Source organism: Plectropomus leopardus, chromosome 23 (genome assembly GCF_008729295.1).
Source record: "Plectropomus leopardus isolate mb chromosome 23, YSFRI_Pleo_2.0, whole genome shotgun sequence".
NCBI lineage: Eukaryota > Metazoa > Chordata > Actinopteri > Perciformes > Serranidae > Plectropomus > Plectropomus leopardus.
The window spans coordinates 16,723,009-16,742,217 of record NC_056485.1 but is presented as its reverse complement, the minus strand read 5'-3'; the positions used below and the strand labels follow the sequence as shown (position 1 = coordinate 16,742,217).

Here is a 19,209-nt window from a genome sequence, read left to right as displayed (position 1 = left end):
AGTGTTTAACTCTTTAACTCGTTAAGATGCCTCTAGTAGCAAAACTAACGAACTGGGCGGTCCACCACAGAAACTCTGCTTATGCGTTCACCCTTTTCGTTCAGATTTCTGTCTCCTAAAAATATCTCGACTCTCCTCACAAGTCCACCTTTGTCCATTATAGTCTCTGAGACTCTTCCCGGTGTCCACACAGATCTTGTCTGTGTTTTGTCCGTCACAACGCCGCCTCCCTGAATGTTTCTCTCGGGCGTGTCGTCGACTGAGCGATGCGAGGTCCTCCTTCCTCCAGCTCTGCCGGATACTTGGCGCCATCTTTTTTGTACGTAAATCCTCTCTCACAAACCTGCCTGGGGGAGGTAGTTGAGTTGCGGTGATGAGGTGAACGGGAGCGAGCAGCTCCATGCTGTTCGGATCGTTTAGATTATCTGTTGTAAGACAGACGGTCGAGATGAGAGTCAGCACCTCCAAATCTGAGGAAGGCTGAAAAACGGCTCCCTCTGGGTGGGGACAGAGTTGCTGCCCCAAGAGAAGGAGTTCAAATATCTCGGGGTCTTGTTCCCCAGTGAGAGTCGGCTGGAGCGTGAGGCGGTTTTTGCGTCCGCAGTGATGTGCAGGTTGGCTCGGACTGTCGTGGTGAAGACGGAGCTGAGTTAGAAGGCAAAACTCCTGATTCTTGACTCCCTCACCTGCGGTCATGAGCTCTGGGTGCTGCCCTGAAAGAATAAGATCGCGGATACAGTTAGCCGAAATAAGTTTCCTCCGGAGGGTGGCCGGGCTCGGCCTTACAGATTGGGTGAGGAGCTCGGACATCCAGGAGGAGCTCAGAGTAGAGCCGCCGCTCCTTCGCGTCGAAAGGTGCCAGTTGAGGTGGTTCGGGCATGTGATCAGGATGCCTCCCGGGCGCCACCCGTACAGGTGTTCCACGCACATCCAACTGTTTGGAGACCCTGTGGAGGACCCAGACCACGCTGGAGGGATTACATATCTGGTCTGGCCTGAGAACGCCTCGGGATCCCCAGGAGGAGCCGGAAAGCGTCGCTGGGGAGAGGGGACGTCTGGAGTGCTTTGCTCAGCCTGTTGCCCCTGCGACCCGATGGATGGATTTTGAAAGAGAGCAGCTGTTTACAATTGCAGTACCTCATAAGGAGGCGTCTCTGAGTCTCCCCGAGGACGTTTCTTACAGTTCTTATGTCGCTCCCTCATTCCACCAGCGTGGCTCTCGTGAGGTGCGTTAAAGACAAAGTCACATTGTTGAGATTCAGTATCTTGCCCAAGGATACTTCAACATGAGGACATGAGGAGTCGGGGATCGAATCGCTGACCTTCACATTAGAGGACGAACACTCGACCTCTGAGCCAAAGCCGCCCCTGAGCATGTAAAGAGCCGGACATATCTTTAGTCCTCGTTTAGTCTAAAATGGGCTGAAACTGTTCATGCTAAAGTGTGTGAAAGGTGGAGAGGGTTTTGAGGGTTTTTGAAGGAGATCACTAATTTTCTGTCCTTCCTCAGGTCTCCTTACCACTCGGTTCCACCAGCAGCGTGTCGATGGCATTACGTCTACGACGCTGTTTTGCTCCTTTCTCCACGAGGCTTTATGGCCCACCAGGAGCGTCCCTGAGCGATTCAGAAGCGGAGCATCCGGCCTGCTGATACTGTAGACTTGCTGAGATTGTGCTTATTTTGTCATTTTCCCTTGATTTTGTGGTTATATTTCCTTGATTTTTGTTATTCTATCTGAGTCAGCTATGAATATAAAATGCTCTACTTTTCTGCCTGTTGTAATTCTGTTTATTGATGTTTTTACCCACTTTGTTGTGCTGCAGCCGACAGTCTAGCCATCAACCCAGCAGATCAAGAATATGGGCCGTTTTTCAGTGACCAAAAACATGCTCATTTTGATAAATTATACAGATCAGTATTTATAAATCTAGCTACACATGGAATAGATTGAAGATTACTGGCTGTGTTTCAGTTAAAATATATCCATCGTATCTCCATTATGAACGAAATGGGCCTAGATATGTCAGAGATTTACATTATTTTATACTATTTCTTACAGCCCTAGATGGGAATAGGAAGAAGGCTGCATTGACTGCCTTTGCTACCACAAAAACCATGACCTAGATATATGGAGAAAAATGGATGGATGAATTTTTTTGACCCTCAAATATCAACATTTGCTTCAAAAATGAATGAAGAAAAGCTGTTGACCTCAAATTAAAGTCCCTATTAAAAGCCACCAGATGACCTCTATCATGTAATTTGGTTTAGCTGGCGTCTGTCATCAAGTGATAGAAATGTGGCTCCTAATTTTACACATATAAGCACATTCCTCCAGCCCGGACTGTTTGTCCGATATGAGTCAGAGTGCTGCTCAAAGAGGGTCAGAAAATCAACTGGTGAGTGAGAATCACCAATGAAGCGGAAATAGTTTATCCGAAAAGTCCAAAAGGAGCTGTTTTTTCTGATTCAGGGAAAAATCTAAATCTGGTTGCGGTTCTTCCCCCTCTGCCTTCTTGTGCCGAGGTCCAGTGACGCTCAACAGGCCGGTCCAAACCATAAGCTTCATAAACAAGAACATCTGACCCCCCACATGCAGCTCCTTCGTGCTGCTTTTTGTGTGATAACAGAGGGCTCGGAAATGTTTCTGACTCACAGTTGCCCCTTCGGAGCTTCGCTCGCCTCTTACCCGTGACTGACACCTCATCCTGCCTCCTGCACAAAAACAAGGAACATCTTGACATCTCGCTTTTCTGCCCTCTGTTTTGCTGGTGTTGCATTCTTTCCGCAACATTGGGCAGCCTTTGGGGGTTTGGCCGTCCAGCATTGTTTGTTTCCCCTTCTACCTTTTCCAGAGTCCACAGAGACCTGGGGGGCTATCCAAAGCTCCACATACAAGCCAGTGTGTATGGCTTTTATTAATAAGCATAGTGCTTATTATGCTTGTGGAGAGATGATTAATGTGCGAAGCAAGAAGCTGGCTTGTGTGAATGAACACCTGACTACACAACACTCGAGCTGGTTGTCTGACCCCTTTTCTCTTTTTCTTTTCCGCTATATAAAGGAATCTTTCTGAAAATATCCACTGATGTGGATTTAATTTTGCTTATCATCTGGTTGTGTGTGTGGTTTGGCATGCACGTGTCTTGTGGAGTGAACTATAGTGTGTTTCTGAGGTGACCGTGCACCTAAAACTCACATTTTATGCTGATGATAGAGGGGAAAAAAATTATGCCAATACTTTGGACTGAATAACTTTATAATGGTATCAGATCATGTAAAAAGTGTATAAAGGTCATATAAATGTGGTTCTTGTATATTGATATGAGATTAAAATAATATCTATGACCTCACTTAATCAATTAAATCTAAATTTTATATAAATGCAGTTTGTTTAAAACTGATTCTAGACTACTTTTAATTACAAATACTGAATTAAGGCTATGAATGTTAGTTTTTCACTGGTTGGTTATTTTCTTATTAGGGTATGGTGGACAACAGTGATACTGAACAATTTAAGTTGTGCAAATTAATGTAACCATCTGGTGTATTTAAAAAAACAACCAAAAAATGCAATACTATAATATGGCAAAAAATGTCAAAATATGACATGTCTAAAAAAAACAGCTGAAAACCACATAAAATAGCCAGCTGAAACAAGCCATAGCATAGACTATTGCAAAAAGGGCCAAAAACACCATGATTTCGCATATAAATAAACTAGCAAAAAATGAAATACAAAATATGGCGATGAATGTAAAAATTTGATATGTCCCAAAAAAAGCTGGAAACCACCTAGAGTAGCCTGCAGAGACACGCCATAGAATAGAAAGTTGCAGAAAGGACAAAAAAAAATTATAATTTAAAAAATGACCAAAAATGCAAGGCTATAGTAAGGCAAAAATGTCAAAATTCGACATGTTTCAAAAACTGTTAAAAACAGCTGGAAAAAGCTTAGACTAGCCTGCCAAAACACACCATACCAAAGAAAGTTGCAAAAAGAACCCAAAAGAGCATAATTTGGCATGTCGAAAAATCCGACCAAAAATCCAAGACTATAGTAAGGCAAAAATGTCAAAATTTGACCCGTCCTAAAAACTGTTAAAAACAGCTGGAAACAGCTTAGAATAACCTGCCAAAGCACGCCATAGCAAAGAAAGTTGCAAAAAAAGCCCAAAACAGCATAATTTGGCATGTCGAAAAATCCGACCAAAAATCCAAGACTATAGTAAGGCAAAGTGTCAAAATTCGACATCTCCTAAAAACTGTTAAAAACAGCTGTAAACAGCTTAGAATAACCTGCCAAAGCACGCCATAGCAAAGAAAAAGTTGCAAAAAAACGCCCAAAAAGAGCATAATTGGCATGTCGAAAAATCCGACCAAAAATCCAAGACTATAGTAAGGCAAAATGTCAAAATTCGACATCGTCCTTAAAACTGTTAAAAAACAGCTGGAAACAGCTTAAAATAGCCTGCCAAAACACGCCATAGCAAAGAAAGTTGCAAAAAAAGCCGCAAAAACAGCATAATTTGGCATGTCGAAAAATCCGACCCAAAAATCCAAGACTATAGTAAGGCAAAATGTCAAAATTTGACCCGTCCTTAAAACTGTTAAAACAGCTGGAAACAGCTTAGAATAGCCTGCCAAAGCTAGAATAGCGAGTTTGGACGACAAAACTACACAATGAGCATTTTTCCCATTTATGAAATCAATCCAAATTAGACCATGGTTTTCTTTTGCCAAGGTTCATAATGTAAAAACCTAAAAAACTGTTACACACAACACATACAACCAGCCACTTAGAAACTTTTAAAACCCCATAGCAAACAGTCTTTTATAGGCCATACATTTTAACATATTTCATTTATATATTAATAAGCATACATTATATGTACAGAAGCAAACAAAGACAATCCATGACCTTGTTTAAAAAAAAGCATCTTCGCAGTAAAGCTTGGCAGTGCATTCTTGGCCTTTTTAAAAACAGTGTCAACAGCTTGCATTTCTTTCACCGTGTCGCACACGCAAGGTGGCTTTCAGGTTGGACAGCAATTTGTGTGTTCGTACTTTAAACACTCAAAATGTCCAAAGCTTGGCCTAAGGCTCAAAGATCTCAAATTCGACTCTCTGCGCCAGTAAAAAGGATAACAAAACAGTTGGAAAATAAGGAATATACACAGATATATGGATATAATTAATAAAATCAATTACAGTGTGTCATAAAAAAAAAGCTGCAAAAAACAGCATAATATACTATGTCGAAAATAAATGACTGTAAGATGTAACACTGTTTTTTTTTTTAGTAACCAGGAACGAAAAGTTCAAATTACAGACATGTTCCAAAAACTGCTTTAAACAGCGTTAAAGGCACGTTATAATACCCTGCCAAAACATATCATATCAAAGAAAGTTGCAAAAAAAGCCAAAAAAGCATAATTTGGCATGTCGAAAAATCCGACCAAAATCCAAGACTATAGTAAGGCAAAATGTCAAAATTCGACATCTCCTAAAAACTGTTAAAAACAGCTGTAAACCAAGCTTAGAATAGCCTGCCAAAACACGCCATATAGCAAAGAAAGTTGCAAAAGCGCCCAAAAAAGCATAATTTGGCGTGTCAGAAAAATCCAGACCAAAAATCCTAAGACTATAGTAAGGCAAAATGTCAAAAATTCGACCCGTCCTAAAAACTGTTTAAAAACAGCTGGAAACAGCTTAGAATAGCCTGCCAAAACACGCCATAGCAAAGAAAGTTGCAAAAAGCGCCCAAAAGAGCATAATTTGGCATGTCGAAAAATCCAACCAAAAATCCAAGACTATAGTAAGGCAAAATGTCAAAATTTCGACATCTCCTTTAAAACTGTTAAAAACAGCTGGAAACAGCTTGGAATAGCCTGCCAAAACACGCCATAGCAAAGAAAGTTGCAAAAAAAAAGCCCAAAAAGCATAATTTGGCATGTCGAAAAATCCGCCCAAAAATCCAAGACTATAGTAAGGCAAAAATGTCAAAATCGACATCTCCTTAAACTGTTAAAAACAGCTGGAAAACAGCTTAGAATAGCCTGCCACTAGAAAAGAAAGTTTGCAAAACATACTATACAAAACAGTTTAATTTCCCATTTTGAACCAAATTAGACCATGGTTTTTCAAGACTTAGCAAGGCTTCATATAAATGTAAAAACATCTCCTAAAACACTTTAACACACACTGGGACATACAATCGCCAGCCACTACAGTAAACTTTTATCAACAGAAATTGCAAACCATTTTATTATTTGGCATTTAATAATTAATATACATTATATGTACAGAAGCAAACAAAGACAAAATTTGACCTTGTTTAACCATCTTTGCAGTAAAGCTTGGCAGTGCATCTTGAAATACCCTTTTCAAAACAGTGTCATTGCATTTCTTTCACCGTGTCGCAACACGCAAAGGTGTCCAAAAGGTTGGAACAATTGTGTGTTCGTACTTTAACAGCCGGTCCAGCTTGGCTCGTCTCAACGAACTATAGTTCGGCTCAAAAAATTTGACCCAGTACTAAAGGATAACAGAAACAGTGGAAAATAAATATATACACAGATATATGGATATAATTAAAAATCAATACAGTGGTGTTAAAAAAAACTGCAAAAAAGCGTTATGATATTGGCATGTCGAAAAATCCGACCAAAAATCCAAGACTATAGTAAGGACGAAAATGTAAAAATTTGACATGATCCTAAAAAACAAGCTATTAAAAACAGCGGAAAAGCAGTTAGAATTAGCCATGCAAATACACGCTATAGCAAAGAAAGTTGCAAAAAAAGCCCCAAAACAAGCATAATTTGGCATGTCGGAAAATCCGACCAAAAAATCCAAGACTATAGTAAGGCAAAATGTCAAAATTGACCTTTCCTAAAAAATGTTTATTAAAACAGCTGGAAAACAGCGTAGAATAACCTGCCAAAACACGCCATAGCAAAGAAAGTTGCAAAAAAGCCCAAAAAAAGCATAATTTGGCATGTCGAAAAATCCGACCAAAAATCCAAGACTATAGTAAGGCAAAAAATGTCAAAATTCGTACATGTCCTAAAAACTGTTAAAAACAGCTGGAACAGCTTAGAATAGCCTGCGCAAACACACACCATAGCAAAGAAAGTTGCAAAAAAAGCCAAAAAAGCATAATTTGGAGCATGTCGAAAAATCCGACCAAAAAAAAAACATCAAAGACTATAGTAAGGCAAAATGTCAAAATTTGACCCATGTCCTAAAAACTGTTAAAAACAGCTGGTAAACAGCTTAGAATAGCCTGCCAAAACACGCCATAGCAAAGGAAAGTTGCCAAAAAAAGCCCAAAAAAGAATAATTTGGCATGTCGAAAATCCGACCAAAAATCCAATGACTATAGTAAGGCAAAATGTCAAAATTTTGACCCGTCCTAAAAAACTGTTAAAAACAGCTGGAAACAGCTTAGAATAGCCTGCCAAAAGCACGCCATAGCAAGAAAGTTGCAAAAAAAAAGCCAAAACAGCATAATTTGGCATGTTCGAAAAAAATCTGACCAAAAATCCCAAGGACTATAGTAAGGCAAAATGTCAAAATTTGACATCTCCTAAAAAAACTGTTAAAAACAGCTGGAAACAGCTTAGAATAGCCTGCCAAAACACGCTATAGCAAAGAAAGTTGCAAAAAAAGTCCAAAAACAGCATAATTTGGCATGTCGAAAAATCCGACCAAAAATCCAAGACTATAGTAAGGCAAAATGTCAAAATTTGACCAGTCCTAAAAACTGTTAAAAACCAGCTGGAAACAGCTTGGAATAGCCTGCCAAAACACGCCATAGCAAAGAAAGTTGCAAAAAAAGCCCCAAAAAAAAAAAACATAATTTTGCATGGTTTGAAAAATCCGACCAAAAATCCAAGACTATAGTAAGCAAAAAAACCTGTCAAATTGACATCTCCTAAAAACTGTTAAAAACTGCTGTAAACAGCTTAGAATAGCCTGCCAATACAACACGCCATAGCAAAGAAAGTTTGCAAAAAAAAGCCAAAAAATGCGCATAATTTGGCATGTCGAAAAATCCGACCAAACATCCAAGACTATAGTTAGGCAAAATGTCAAAATTTGACCCGTCCTAAAAACTGTTAAAAACAGCTGGAAACAGCTTAGAATAGCCTGCCAAAACACGCCATAGCAAAGAAAGTTGCAAAAAGAGCCAAAAAAAAGCATAATTTGGCATGTCGAAAAATCCGACCAAAATCCAAGACTATAGTAAGGCAAAAATGTAAAATTCATCATGTCTCAAAAACTGTTAAAAACATCTGGAAACAGCTTAGAATAGCCTGCCAAAACACACCATTGCAAAGAAAGTTGCAAAAAAAGCCCAAAACAGCATAATTTGGCATGTCGAAAAATCTGACCAAAATGCAAACATGTCCAAATTTGACCCGTCCCAAAAACACCTGAAAATAGCTTTACACAGCTTAGAATATCCTGCCAAGACACGCTATAGCAACGAAAGTTGCAAAAAAGCGGAAAACAACATGATTTGGCATGTCGAAAAATGATCAAAAATCCAAGACTAATCCAAGACCAAGGCAAAAATGTTAAATGTCCCAAAAACACCTGAAAACAGCTGGAAAAAGCTTAGAATAGCCTGCCAAGACATGCCATAGCAACAAAAGCCGAAAACATCATAATTTTGCATGTCGAAAAATGAGCAAAAATGCAAGACTATGGTAAGGCAAAAATTTCGAAATTTGGCATGTCCCAAAAACTGTTGAAGCAACTGCAAACAGCTTAGAATAACCTGCCAAGACACGCCATGACATAGAATTCTGCAAACATGCCACAATACAGCATGTCGAAAAAATGACTGAATGTGCCATACTATAGTATTATGAATAATGTAAAAATATGACGTCCAAATATCAGCTTAAAAGCACTATAGCATGTCGATACACATAATGGTATATAGCATACTATATTACTTACATACTATTATAATACTAAGTATTTTGTATATCATGAAAAATGACTCAAAATGCCACAAAAGTGTCATTGTATAGTACAAGAAAAACAACAAAAGCATTATCAAAAACTTTTTTTAAAAAATCATATTTATTTTTGTCAAAAATCCCTTTGAAAATGTCATACTACAATATTGCATCAGTTTTTTATGGACTATTGAATAATGTTTTATGTGTGCAAATCCAGAAACAACCATGTATGTTGTGTGTTTGAGTGCACATACCTGAGCAAACTTGTGTATCTGTTCAACCACAGCAGCAAACAGAGCGCCCACGCTCTCATCAATCAGACTCTGCATGTAATGGACTGCCTCCTCGTCTGACAGGTCCAATCTGAACTTGTCCTGCACCTGAAGGCAAAATGATGAGGTCCATTTAAAACATTAATAAAGCCACATTAGTGCGATTACTTGTCTTACTTATACATGCTTTGATAAATAAAAACGACATCTGGCGCCGTTTTCCAGTGACAAACTTACCTTCTTAACCGTCTTGTCAGGCTCCAGGGCGATGTCGGGAATATTGGCGTCCACCATAAGAGAGAACAGATTCAGGATCAGGTTGGAGTATCTGTAGAAATTGAGGGAAGTAGAATATTTTACCTCGATTGTTAAATATGTGCAGTAATCTTTTGATCGAAATGTTTATTCCTAACAAAGATGAAGCTATTAATGCAAACACTTTTTTGTTTGAAGATATCTGCTGATGAGTCAAACTGCTTACATGTTTTTAGATTAATCTTTTGGTTTAAGTTAATGTCGGTAAAGCATAAAAATCTGTCAGCAAACACATCATTTATCACAGTAAACCCTTGAAGGCTGTTATTTTTTGCCCAGGCTTCGACAAGTGCTTGCCTAAACCAAGAATGACTAACATTTAATGTTACAAAAATAAAAGCTGATTAAATATTTCCTGTGATTAATTACCTTTTTCAAGCATGTTTTAAAGGAATAATTTACCTTGCAAATGACCATTTGTGTATCAATTACTCTTCCGAAACCTATTGTAAACGTAAGTAAAGAATCCAAAAAATTCTTAAATTGAAATCATAGGGAACAGCATTAACAATCGCTAAATTATATCAAAGTATCGTCTACAAACTTGCACAATTTGTGAGGTGAAATCCAAATCTTTGGTACTTCCCGAACAGAGAGCACTTCCTAACAAAAACTTAACTGAAAGTGAAATTTGTCAATTCTCTCTTTAAAGCCAGACTTCACTGACAAAACATCGTCATTTTACCTCACTGAACATGTGAGCTGATAGTCTGCAAGAATCCCAACTAACCCTTTAAAACACCCAGTCAGTGGCATCAGTAGACCAGCAGCTCCCATGTTCAGCGAGGTAAAATTACTGTTTTTGTCAATTGAGTCTGACTTTGAAGAGAATATGGGCGAGTTTCACTTTCAGTTCGGTTTTTAAACATACGGTGTCAGTGAGTTACGGTGAGTAACTGATATACAAAAGATCATTTGTGGGTTAAGCGTACCTGTAAGTCACTGCAAGTTTATTTTCATGCTCTACTGACATAATTCGATACCAGTAACAGCAATTTGGAAAATGGTCTGTGTTGATGTAAAATAGACATAGGCTGCAGTCAAATAGCCTTTTTTTGAAAAGGTTCGAAATAACCTGAAAATATAAGTGGCTACTAAGAGGAGAGCTGTTGAAATTCTCTAATTTCTAGAAAAGGTTGATTAAAACTAATTTTCTTATCTCCTTTAGCATAGGATACACTGAATCATCCTTTGCAAAAACAAATGAGATAATGCTGTTCCAAAATTAATTTCGGCAGCAACATTTATTAACCAGTTAGATTCTCTTTGCAAAGTGGTTGTGTTTTACAGTGCTTACAAATTCACAGCTTTCCTTGACCTGAAGACGTTTTCCACTGAGGTCAAGGAAAAGTGTTTAGGAAGAGACAGTTGGCTATAAAACTACAGCCTCGATTTGTTTTCATGTTTGGTCTCTTTACCTTCGCAGGTGCAGGAAGGCGGTGTAGCACTGCTTCCTGAACTCTTGGTACTGCTCGCTCTGCATGCCTCCCATCCCCTCCACCATCTCTTTGCTCAGCTTCATGGGCGGAGGCAGCGGTTTGGGGTCCCGACCCAGGATGTAGCCGAAGTCGATGTGGAAGAGCTTCCCTGGATGAAGAGACGGGATAACTGTCTGAAACTGCTCCTTAAACTGGAATGTTAATAAACCAGTTTTACGTTGTTTTTTTAAAAAAACATGTTTGCCTCACCTGTCTTTGTCAGTAGCAGATTGTCCAAGTGTCTGTCTCCTACTCCGAGGATGTACGTGATGACACAGTAACCAGCTGGAAGGATGTCAGAGACATTAGGCGGGTTTCTATTAACCCTCCAATTGCACAGATTTAAATTACAAATATAAAACACGCCTATTGGAAAAACATCAATTTAAAAACTCCCATTTATCGCGGTGGTAGGTATATAGGTGGTATATCAGGTGATTCGAAAAAAAAAACATTTGCAAAACTGCAATGACAATATTTCGCTTTAATGGGCCACGTGATGCGACGGCTACGCGCTTTTCGGTAGGAACTGGCTCCGTCATGATGCAGCAGGCGCTACAACAGCTGTTACTGCATCACATAACTCTTCAGAAGTTGAGCGTATCATCCGGAAGTTTTGAATCCTCTCCATCATCGCTTACATTACACACCTATGACTTTGATTGGAAATAATGACGGCTAGTGCGGTGACTGCGATAAAAAATAAAACCTGCTAATGTTTCGAACATCCATCGCCACTTTTCTTAGAATATTACACTTTATGGAAACAGTCATCTCACAATTGTGTTTTTTATTTTGAAAATATTGATTACGTTTTTCACAAATCTGTAACGGAAACCCGCCTATTGATTCCACCGTGTTGTGTAGTTAAAGGATGAACCGCTCTGTTAAAACACAAACGGACTCACCACAGCTCTTGACGTAGGTGTCCATCACCTCTGAGCTGATGCCGTAGGGTCCTTTTTCACTCGGTGCATGCTTCCTGAAGAAGCTCTGTTGAAACAAATGATGCCATTATTAATGTCTGCTAGACCTACATACAAGCGTGCTCTGCATTATTTTACATTTCTGCTCACCTGGATGTTGCCTTCAGTAGCCAGAACTTCAGCAACAGGAACCGACTGAACAAACTGCATAAAACCTGGAAAAACAATAAAACTATTTCAGGCTGGACAATAGAGTAGCAATACAATATATTTTATTACACTTTTTTTTCTTTTTTCCCAGTAACTAAATGTGATGCTGCTGTTTTTCGCCTTGACCTAAACAAATCTAAAATCACTATTGCTCAAAATTTTAAAAAAATGGACCATTCAAATAATAATATATAATAAAAAATAATAATATAAATTTAAAATGATCTGCTAATAATCTATTGGCACAATATATATTGTGCATCCCTAAAAAAATATGTTTTTTTGTTGAAATGGGACTTGCGTATAAAATCTGTATTGCTGTATTTATTTAGTTTTAACTTCCTGCCAAACTGAGGGATTCGTGGCCATGCCGTCTTACCGTGTTTGGTGCTGGTGGCTAATACTTTGTAAGGTGTCAACTTCAGGTCCAAATTCTCTTTCCTCAACAGCTATAAACACAAAAAAACACAAGAGCTTTTATTTAAAAAAGCATATTTCTTACATCATAAAAGGAAAAGAGATCAATAGCTATTTAAGCAATCTTTAGTACATGGTGCAAGACAAATTATTTCAGGTTTCAAAGGGTTTAGCTACGAATTTAACAGAAGAAACAGAAGTAAACTTTTAGCTTCTGACAATAAAGTGGTGCTGTTGTGATGCTCTGTAAATGCAAACAGCATCTCTTAATGGGGACTAATTGCCTGCTGAAAAATGAAGCTGTATTTCATATAGGCCTACTGAGATTTTAAAACAGCAGAGCTTTAATTCAGTGAAAAATAAAACAAAATGATCAGTGTGATTACTGTATATTTCTCCCATAAAATAAACAGAGGCCACCCTATAAATAGCAGAAAAATGCTGCAGTAATGGCTTTAGACCAGTTTTTTGTTCATCACTTTCTGCGGCCTCAAAATAGCAATACAATGAGCCAGGCTACACCTCATTTTCAGACACACTCATGGGCGCACAGATGGGCGTGAGCATACTTGCTACTTACACAAAGTGGCTGCTGGTTGCAAAAAAATGACAAACTACACAGATCTGAAACCAACGATGAATTATTCTGCACGCTACTTTGCACTGAGTGTAATATGGGGCCCTAAAAGGTGCCTGGTATTCTGATTATATCAAAATAAAATCACCATAAAACACATTAATTTTCCATTAAAACTCTTTAATATAAGGGCGCTCTTACTTTGTCCATGAGCGAGATGATCTGGAGGATGAGCTGATCCTGTCTGAGGTCGTCTCCGTGTTTGAAGATAACCGGGTACATGGCTCCGTCCTCAGCCTTGAAGATCAGTTTGGCGGGCATCAGAGCACTCTGAGACACACACACACACACACACACACACACACACACACACACACACACACACACACACAGAGGGAAAAGACTCATGAGCGTCGTGTTGCACTGGTTTTACTCCTGACAAGGCAGAAAAGGTGAGAAAACGATTCTGTGGGTGAAACTTTGCGTACCTTGAAGAGCGTGGCTGTCTCGGGGACGATGCCTCTGATTCTGATCTGAGGCTCCAGAGGAAGAGGAATCGGCTCAATCTCCGAAAGATTCACCTTCTCGTTGTCAGCCAGCAGAGCCTGCAGCCGCTCCGTCTGCAGAAACACGGTGAGGGACGCTGCTGTTAACACAACTCAGCAGGGGTCAGTGTGTTCATGCAGTTAAAAGCAACCGACAGGATGAATGAGAACAACGTGCATATGAGAACAGTTACGTGTGTCAACTAAAGCTAAAACAATTAATTGATTAATCAACTAGCGAATCAAAAGAAAATGAATTGCCAATTACTTTAATAAATCATTTTTCAGGCAAAAATGTCAAACCTTTGCTGATTTCCAGGTAAATATATGTGAACATTTGTTGCTTTTCTTTGTCAAATTATGATGAATGACAGTAAATTAAGTGTCTTTTGATTTTGGTTTGTTAATTGGTTCATTGTGAAAATAACTGGCAGATTAATCGATAAAATAATCGTCAGCTGCAGGTTGCAGCCCCAATGTCCATGTGACGGACATTTCTCATCAGGAGAAACAAACCTACTTTTAAACATATTGAGAGACTTGGATATCAACAAGGTTTTGGACATATGAAAAACGTGGTTGAAAGAATGAAAGACGGAGGCTGAGTTTGTACATACAAACAAATCTGCCACCAGTAGAAAACTTTGAAAAAAAAAAAAATCTATTTTGATGCAAAAAATTGCAAACGCAACTCCAGCTGTCCTCTTTTCCATATTTTGAAAGGATCATAATCATAAATGTCATGTTAGCGCACGTTAATCTGACTATGCATGAAAGCATGTAAACGCGAGCATTAGTGAAATATTTACTTTCAACAGGCATGTAAACAGCTTAGAAGGAATACTGGCTTTTTTGGAATAAGAGGAAAAAAAAATATATTTTGTGCATGCAAACATATGGTTTCAATTTGCAATTACCTCTGTACAAAATAACTAGTAATGAAAAAAATATTTTGGAAATATTTGCACAATAAAATACTGAAACACAAGCATGAAATAAATACGGTTTATCGAGCACGTGCGGCGTCCTGTTGTTACCTTCTTCTTGCGATTCCCGCTTTCTCTTTGCACGGCCTTCATCAGCTGCACCAATCTGTCTACAAACGTCTGCTGGGCGGCCAACAGCGACCGCATCACCCTCACGCTCTTATCGCCCTGGAGGGAAGAGGAAGTGGCGAGAGACGAAAAATAGATAAAGGACATAGAAAGACATCTGTGGACAAATATTAAAGGAACAGTCTGACATTTTGTTATGTGCAGGACAATTTCTTACCAATTACCACAAATTATGAAATGTGACACACACCTTGCTCTTATTATACCTCTGAAAAGATGAAGCTGAACTATTTAGAGATTTGTTGATGAACAGGAAAAGTCTATGGCAAGAAGCGTGATTAAATAATCTGTTATATTTAAAATAAACTGACCTTGAGCAGAGCCTGACTGAACCTCCTCATGACGTTCAGGTACATCTCGTGGGTTTTAGGATCTCTCTGCTGCGTGTCCTGATCCTCACACTCCACAATCACATACCTGCAGAAGACACACAGGTTCCACAGATGGATGAATATAAACACAAAAACATCAGTATCAATAAACAAAGCTGCTTTGAACTGTACTCACCAATACAGATAGTTGGCAAGTGTGGAGTTCTTGCAAGCACGAGAGATGAGAAATGTGCACAAGTCTTGCTGCAGAGAGACACAAACGCAATTACAAATCAGTGTTGTGCAGAAACCGATACATTTTTCCTGCTTTTTGTCTTCTGTGAAACAGGAAGACATTTGAAATTTCTCGTAGAGGTCTGTGTTTTTGACTCCCTTCATGTATCATATTTGGATTAAATGATGGGAACTTTTCTTTCCTGCTCTAATTTTCTTTTCAGCAACATTTTTTCTTTCTTACCTCTAAATTCTCGCTGTCGGCTGCATCCTTGCCTTTCTGCGTGGCAGCTGAAGGTCCAGATGTTCCCGACAGGATCTGGGAACTAAAGGAGTAAAACGAAACAACGAACAGTCAGCGTGAGGGTGAAAAAGTATTGATGCTTTTTCGATACCATGTGTTTGTTGGCTCAGCGTCACCAAACGGCCATCACAGAGCTGTTGTGTCGCCTTACAGCTGCACTCGAACACAAAGACTACAGCTAACGGCGAACTGTTACAATTTGCATCTGCACGAGAGGAAATAACTGTGGAGAAGATGGCAGTCGTCTGCATTTGTCAATCAAAACAGGAATCCAGAAGACCATCTGAACACATAATTGTATTGTTTTGTTATGGTGTCTTTAGTTTCTTGGTATTTACTGTTCGTATGACATTACACTGGTTTTCACTTCTTCTGTTAAAACCCCCCAAAAAAAGAAAAAAAAAAGCTCTTAATATGCCAGTTAGTACATTAACAACACGACCTGACGTTAGAAGAAAAAGGCAGGGTTCCCACAGATTTAATTAACAAAATTTCAAAACTTCAAGTACCCATAATAAAATATTCAAGACCATTCACAACATACAACACGAACAGAACTGTACTGTATTCTTTCTTTTTCTTATACTAACTATTTAGTCTGGCTATTTTTTAGTGTCTTACTGTAACTATTTTATGGTTCATACTTAAAAAAGATCCATTTTTTATTTATCTTTTTTTGCTAATTTCCTACGTTGTTCTTGTTTCTGTTTCTTTAATAAGCCCTGTGAATTGCATTTGATTTGTTTGAAAGGTGCTATATAAATAAAATGTTACCGATTGAATGATTGATATGATCTACACAGATTATACATTTGGTAGTATTGAATAAACTGAAGCAATAAAGAAAACAGACTTTCCACGTAAGGCTTTTGTAATGCAAATGTCATCTGTACATTGTTAATGAAAAAAAATTAGATTTTTTTTAAACTAGTATTGTATCAAAGTTAAATAAAATTCTGGTATAGTAACAACATTACATCAGAGAGGATGGCAATTAAAACCTACAGTCAATTTAACTCATGAGATGGTGTTTCGTATGGACCGTTTTAGACGGTCAGCGCTCTGCCTCCAGATTCTGGCTGGAGCTCTGCAGAGTCACGCCAGTAAAATCATAAAACCCTAAGAGTTTATTACGGCTTCTGAAAGAAAAATAATCAAATTCCGCTTAACGGCAAATACTCTCCCAACCAGAGAGAAATTCTGAGACAAATTTAGATCGAGGCAGGAAAAAACAAACTCTTTCATTGTGTAATTTTCTAACATTTTTGTCCACTGACGACAGCAGAACTCAACATGTGTCTGTTGCTGCTGTCAGAGCTGCTGGTAGACTGACCTGTCCAGTGCGGAGTCATCTGAAAGTCCCTGGCTGTCTCTCTTGCTGCCTGGCTCCAGTCCTCCCTGAATATCACTGAAGTTCTCGTACTTCAGCGCCTGAACCAGCTGCAGGAGATACATCAGCAGGTCCTGGAGAGAGAGAGGAGCCGGAAATAATTATGCAAAATTTCATTTAAATCTTTTTATAATTTCACACGGCAGGCGCAGACTCAATGGGCCTCATGCTGCAACATTCTCTGAAATTTTTCTTATATTTTCACTTAATTTTCTGGTGAGAGAAAATTTAACATTTTCTCTTATGTCAAAGAAGAGCAAAAATAAGAAACAATTGGTGAATCCCAAAAACCATTGGGTACTTAAAAATGAGAACAAAAAATATGCTAAAATTTGTTTGTATATTGTCTCTTTCATGAGGCCCAGTGTGTGCAAGACAAAAACAGCATTAAACATAACAAAAAGCATACAAAATACAAACATATAAGTTAAGAAAATATTCCATATATAAACAAAGATGAAAAAAAACACAAAATGAGATGGTGGGAAACTAAAAAAGGCCATAAAAAGGCATTATTATCAGTATGCTTGTTGAAAGGGAATAATAATATTACTACTAACAATACTAGTAATACTACTACTACTAATAGTACTAACAATAATAATAGTTTCTTTCAAAAGTACTTTACTTTTTTTTTTTTGTTTTGTTTGTTGGCATATTTGTAAATTAAATAAAATACCTTGATCAAAAGTACTTTACATCTTGGATTTAAAGATTTCTATTTACTATTGAATAAATATTTTATGAAAAAGTGTTTTTAATTCATTTAAAAATCACTTTCCTCGTGATTTTGTTGAAAGTATCTTTGAAATGCAAATTTTGAGATAAGGCATCGTCTCAAACAGAGTCACCATCATCCACTCACACTAGTCCGCACTCCCTCTGACCCCCCTCAGTCCACCGACGCCTACCTCATCATCCGCCTGCTGCAGACGCGCCACAGCGTAGCGTCTGACTGTGGGGTTGGTGAACTGGGACGACAGCAGCTCCAGGGAGTCCTCCACGTCCATCGGCCTCCACTTCCCCAGCAGCTCCAGAGCCTGCTTGGCCTCCTGGGGCAGATCCCAGTTCACACACTTGAGGAACTTTGTCAGAGCCTGTGGCGAGGAGGAGGAGGAGGAGGAGGAGGAGGACACATAGGAGAGAAGAGGATTGATACAGAAACAGGAGAAGACTTTGGTATAGCAGATCAGAATATAGCAAACACACTCACCTTCTCCTGTGTGGTGAGGTAGTATCTGAACTTCCAAACCAGGTCCTGCTCCTCAGAGCTCAGCTGCTTGGTCGGAGGGTAACTCACGATGATCTGTTGGTGCACGTGCGCACACACACACACACACACACACACATATCAACTCAATGTCAGTGACTTATAAAAGCAGACACAGTAGAGACATACATAAAGAACCAAAGTTTACTAAACCTACAAAGCGTCTGACATAAGCAGTAATTTTAACTTGTTTATTAAACCTTTTTAAAACCTGGGCAAAATGGTTTGATTTTTTCAAAAACATGGGTATGATTTAATGAAAAAATTGAAAAGACATGGTCTTATTTGGAAAAGGGAAAAAAAAGTAGAAAAGTTACAAGAAAATGAACTGAAAATAAGCATAAAAACATACAAGATAATGACTGCAAAGTCAAAAAGTGCTGTAAATAAAAAAAGTGAACCTTTTTTTTCCACAAAATCATTTCAACTACAAAATTATAATAATGATAAATATAGTTTTCTGGACTTCAAAAAATAATTATTATTTATAATTTATTTAATTATTTATAATTTTTATATATATATAATAATTTATTTATAATTATTCATTTACTTGTCACTGTTTACTATTTTTTTTTGCTAATTATGGGACATTACGGCACAACTGTACATGGACTCTATATAAAAACTAGACCATCAGTTACTTACGTTCAGCTGGTCTCGTGTGGCGGCGTTGGGCTTCAGGTCGTGATCTGAGGGCCCGCTGCGGAGGCTACGAGCCAGTTTGTGATGTTTGCTCTCAACCAGGTTTTCCTGCAGAAAAAAAAACATGAGTTGGAAAACAAATAAATAAATTCAATAGCAAAATGCAGTTTAATTTGAACAGAAATGCACATGAAAATCTTACGGTACATTAATAATTATGT

General features: G+C 38.4%; 1 protein-coding gene across 1 annotated transcript in view; it reads right to left on the bottom strand.

The window, feature by feature from the left end:
* Window positions 1–87: 87 nt before the first annotated feature.
* Window positions 88–19,209, bottom strand: part of pik3c3 (phosphatidylinositol 3-kinase, catalytic subunit type 3) — a 30,975-nt gene continuing 11,853 nt past the window's right edge. The window contains exons 9-26 of the mRNA XM_042512711.1: window positions 18,992–19,096; window positions 18,287–18,379; window positions 17,985–18,170; window positions 17,017–17,147; window positions 15,624–15,705; window positions 15,342–15,409; window positions 15,146–15,251; window positions 14,757–14,873; window positions 13,663–13,794; window positions 13,376–13,504; window positions 12,560–12,629; window positions 12,121–12,185; window positions 11,953–12,037; window positions 11,255–11,329; window positions 10,985–11,153; window positions 9,489–9,579; window positions 9,234–9,359; window positions 88–1,083 (exon numbers count right to left, since the gene is read on the bottom strand). Coding sequence (XP_042368645.1) covers window positions 88–1,083; window positions 9,234–9,359; window positions 9,489–9,579; window positions 10,985–11,153; window positions 11,255–11,329; window positions 11,953–12,037; window positions 12,121–12,185; window positions 12,560–12,629; window positions 13,376–13,504; window positions 13,663–13,794; window positions 14,757–14,873; window positions 15,146–15,251; window positions 15,342–15,409; window positions 15,624–15,705; window positions 17,017–17,147; window positions 17,985–18,170; window positions 18,287–18,379; window positions 18,992–19,096 — 2,826 coding nt within the window. The remainder of the gene's footprint in view (window positions 1,084–9,233; window positions 9,360–9,488; window positions 9,580–10,984; window positions 11,154–11,254; window positions 11,330–11,952; window positions 12,038–12,120; window positions 12,186–12,559; window positions 12,630–13,375; window positions 13,505–13,662; window positions 13,795–14,756; window positions 14,874–15,145; window positions 15,252–15,341; window positions 15,410–15,623; window positions 15,706–17,016; window positions 17,148–17,984; window positions 18,171–18,286; window positions 18,380–18,991; window positions 19,097–19,209) is intronic.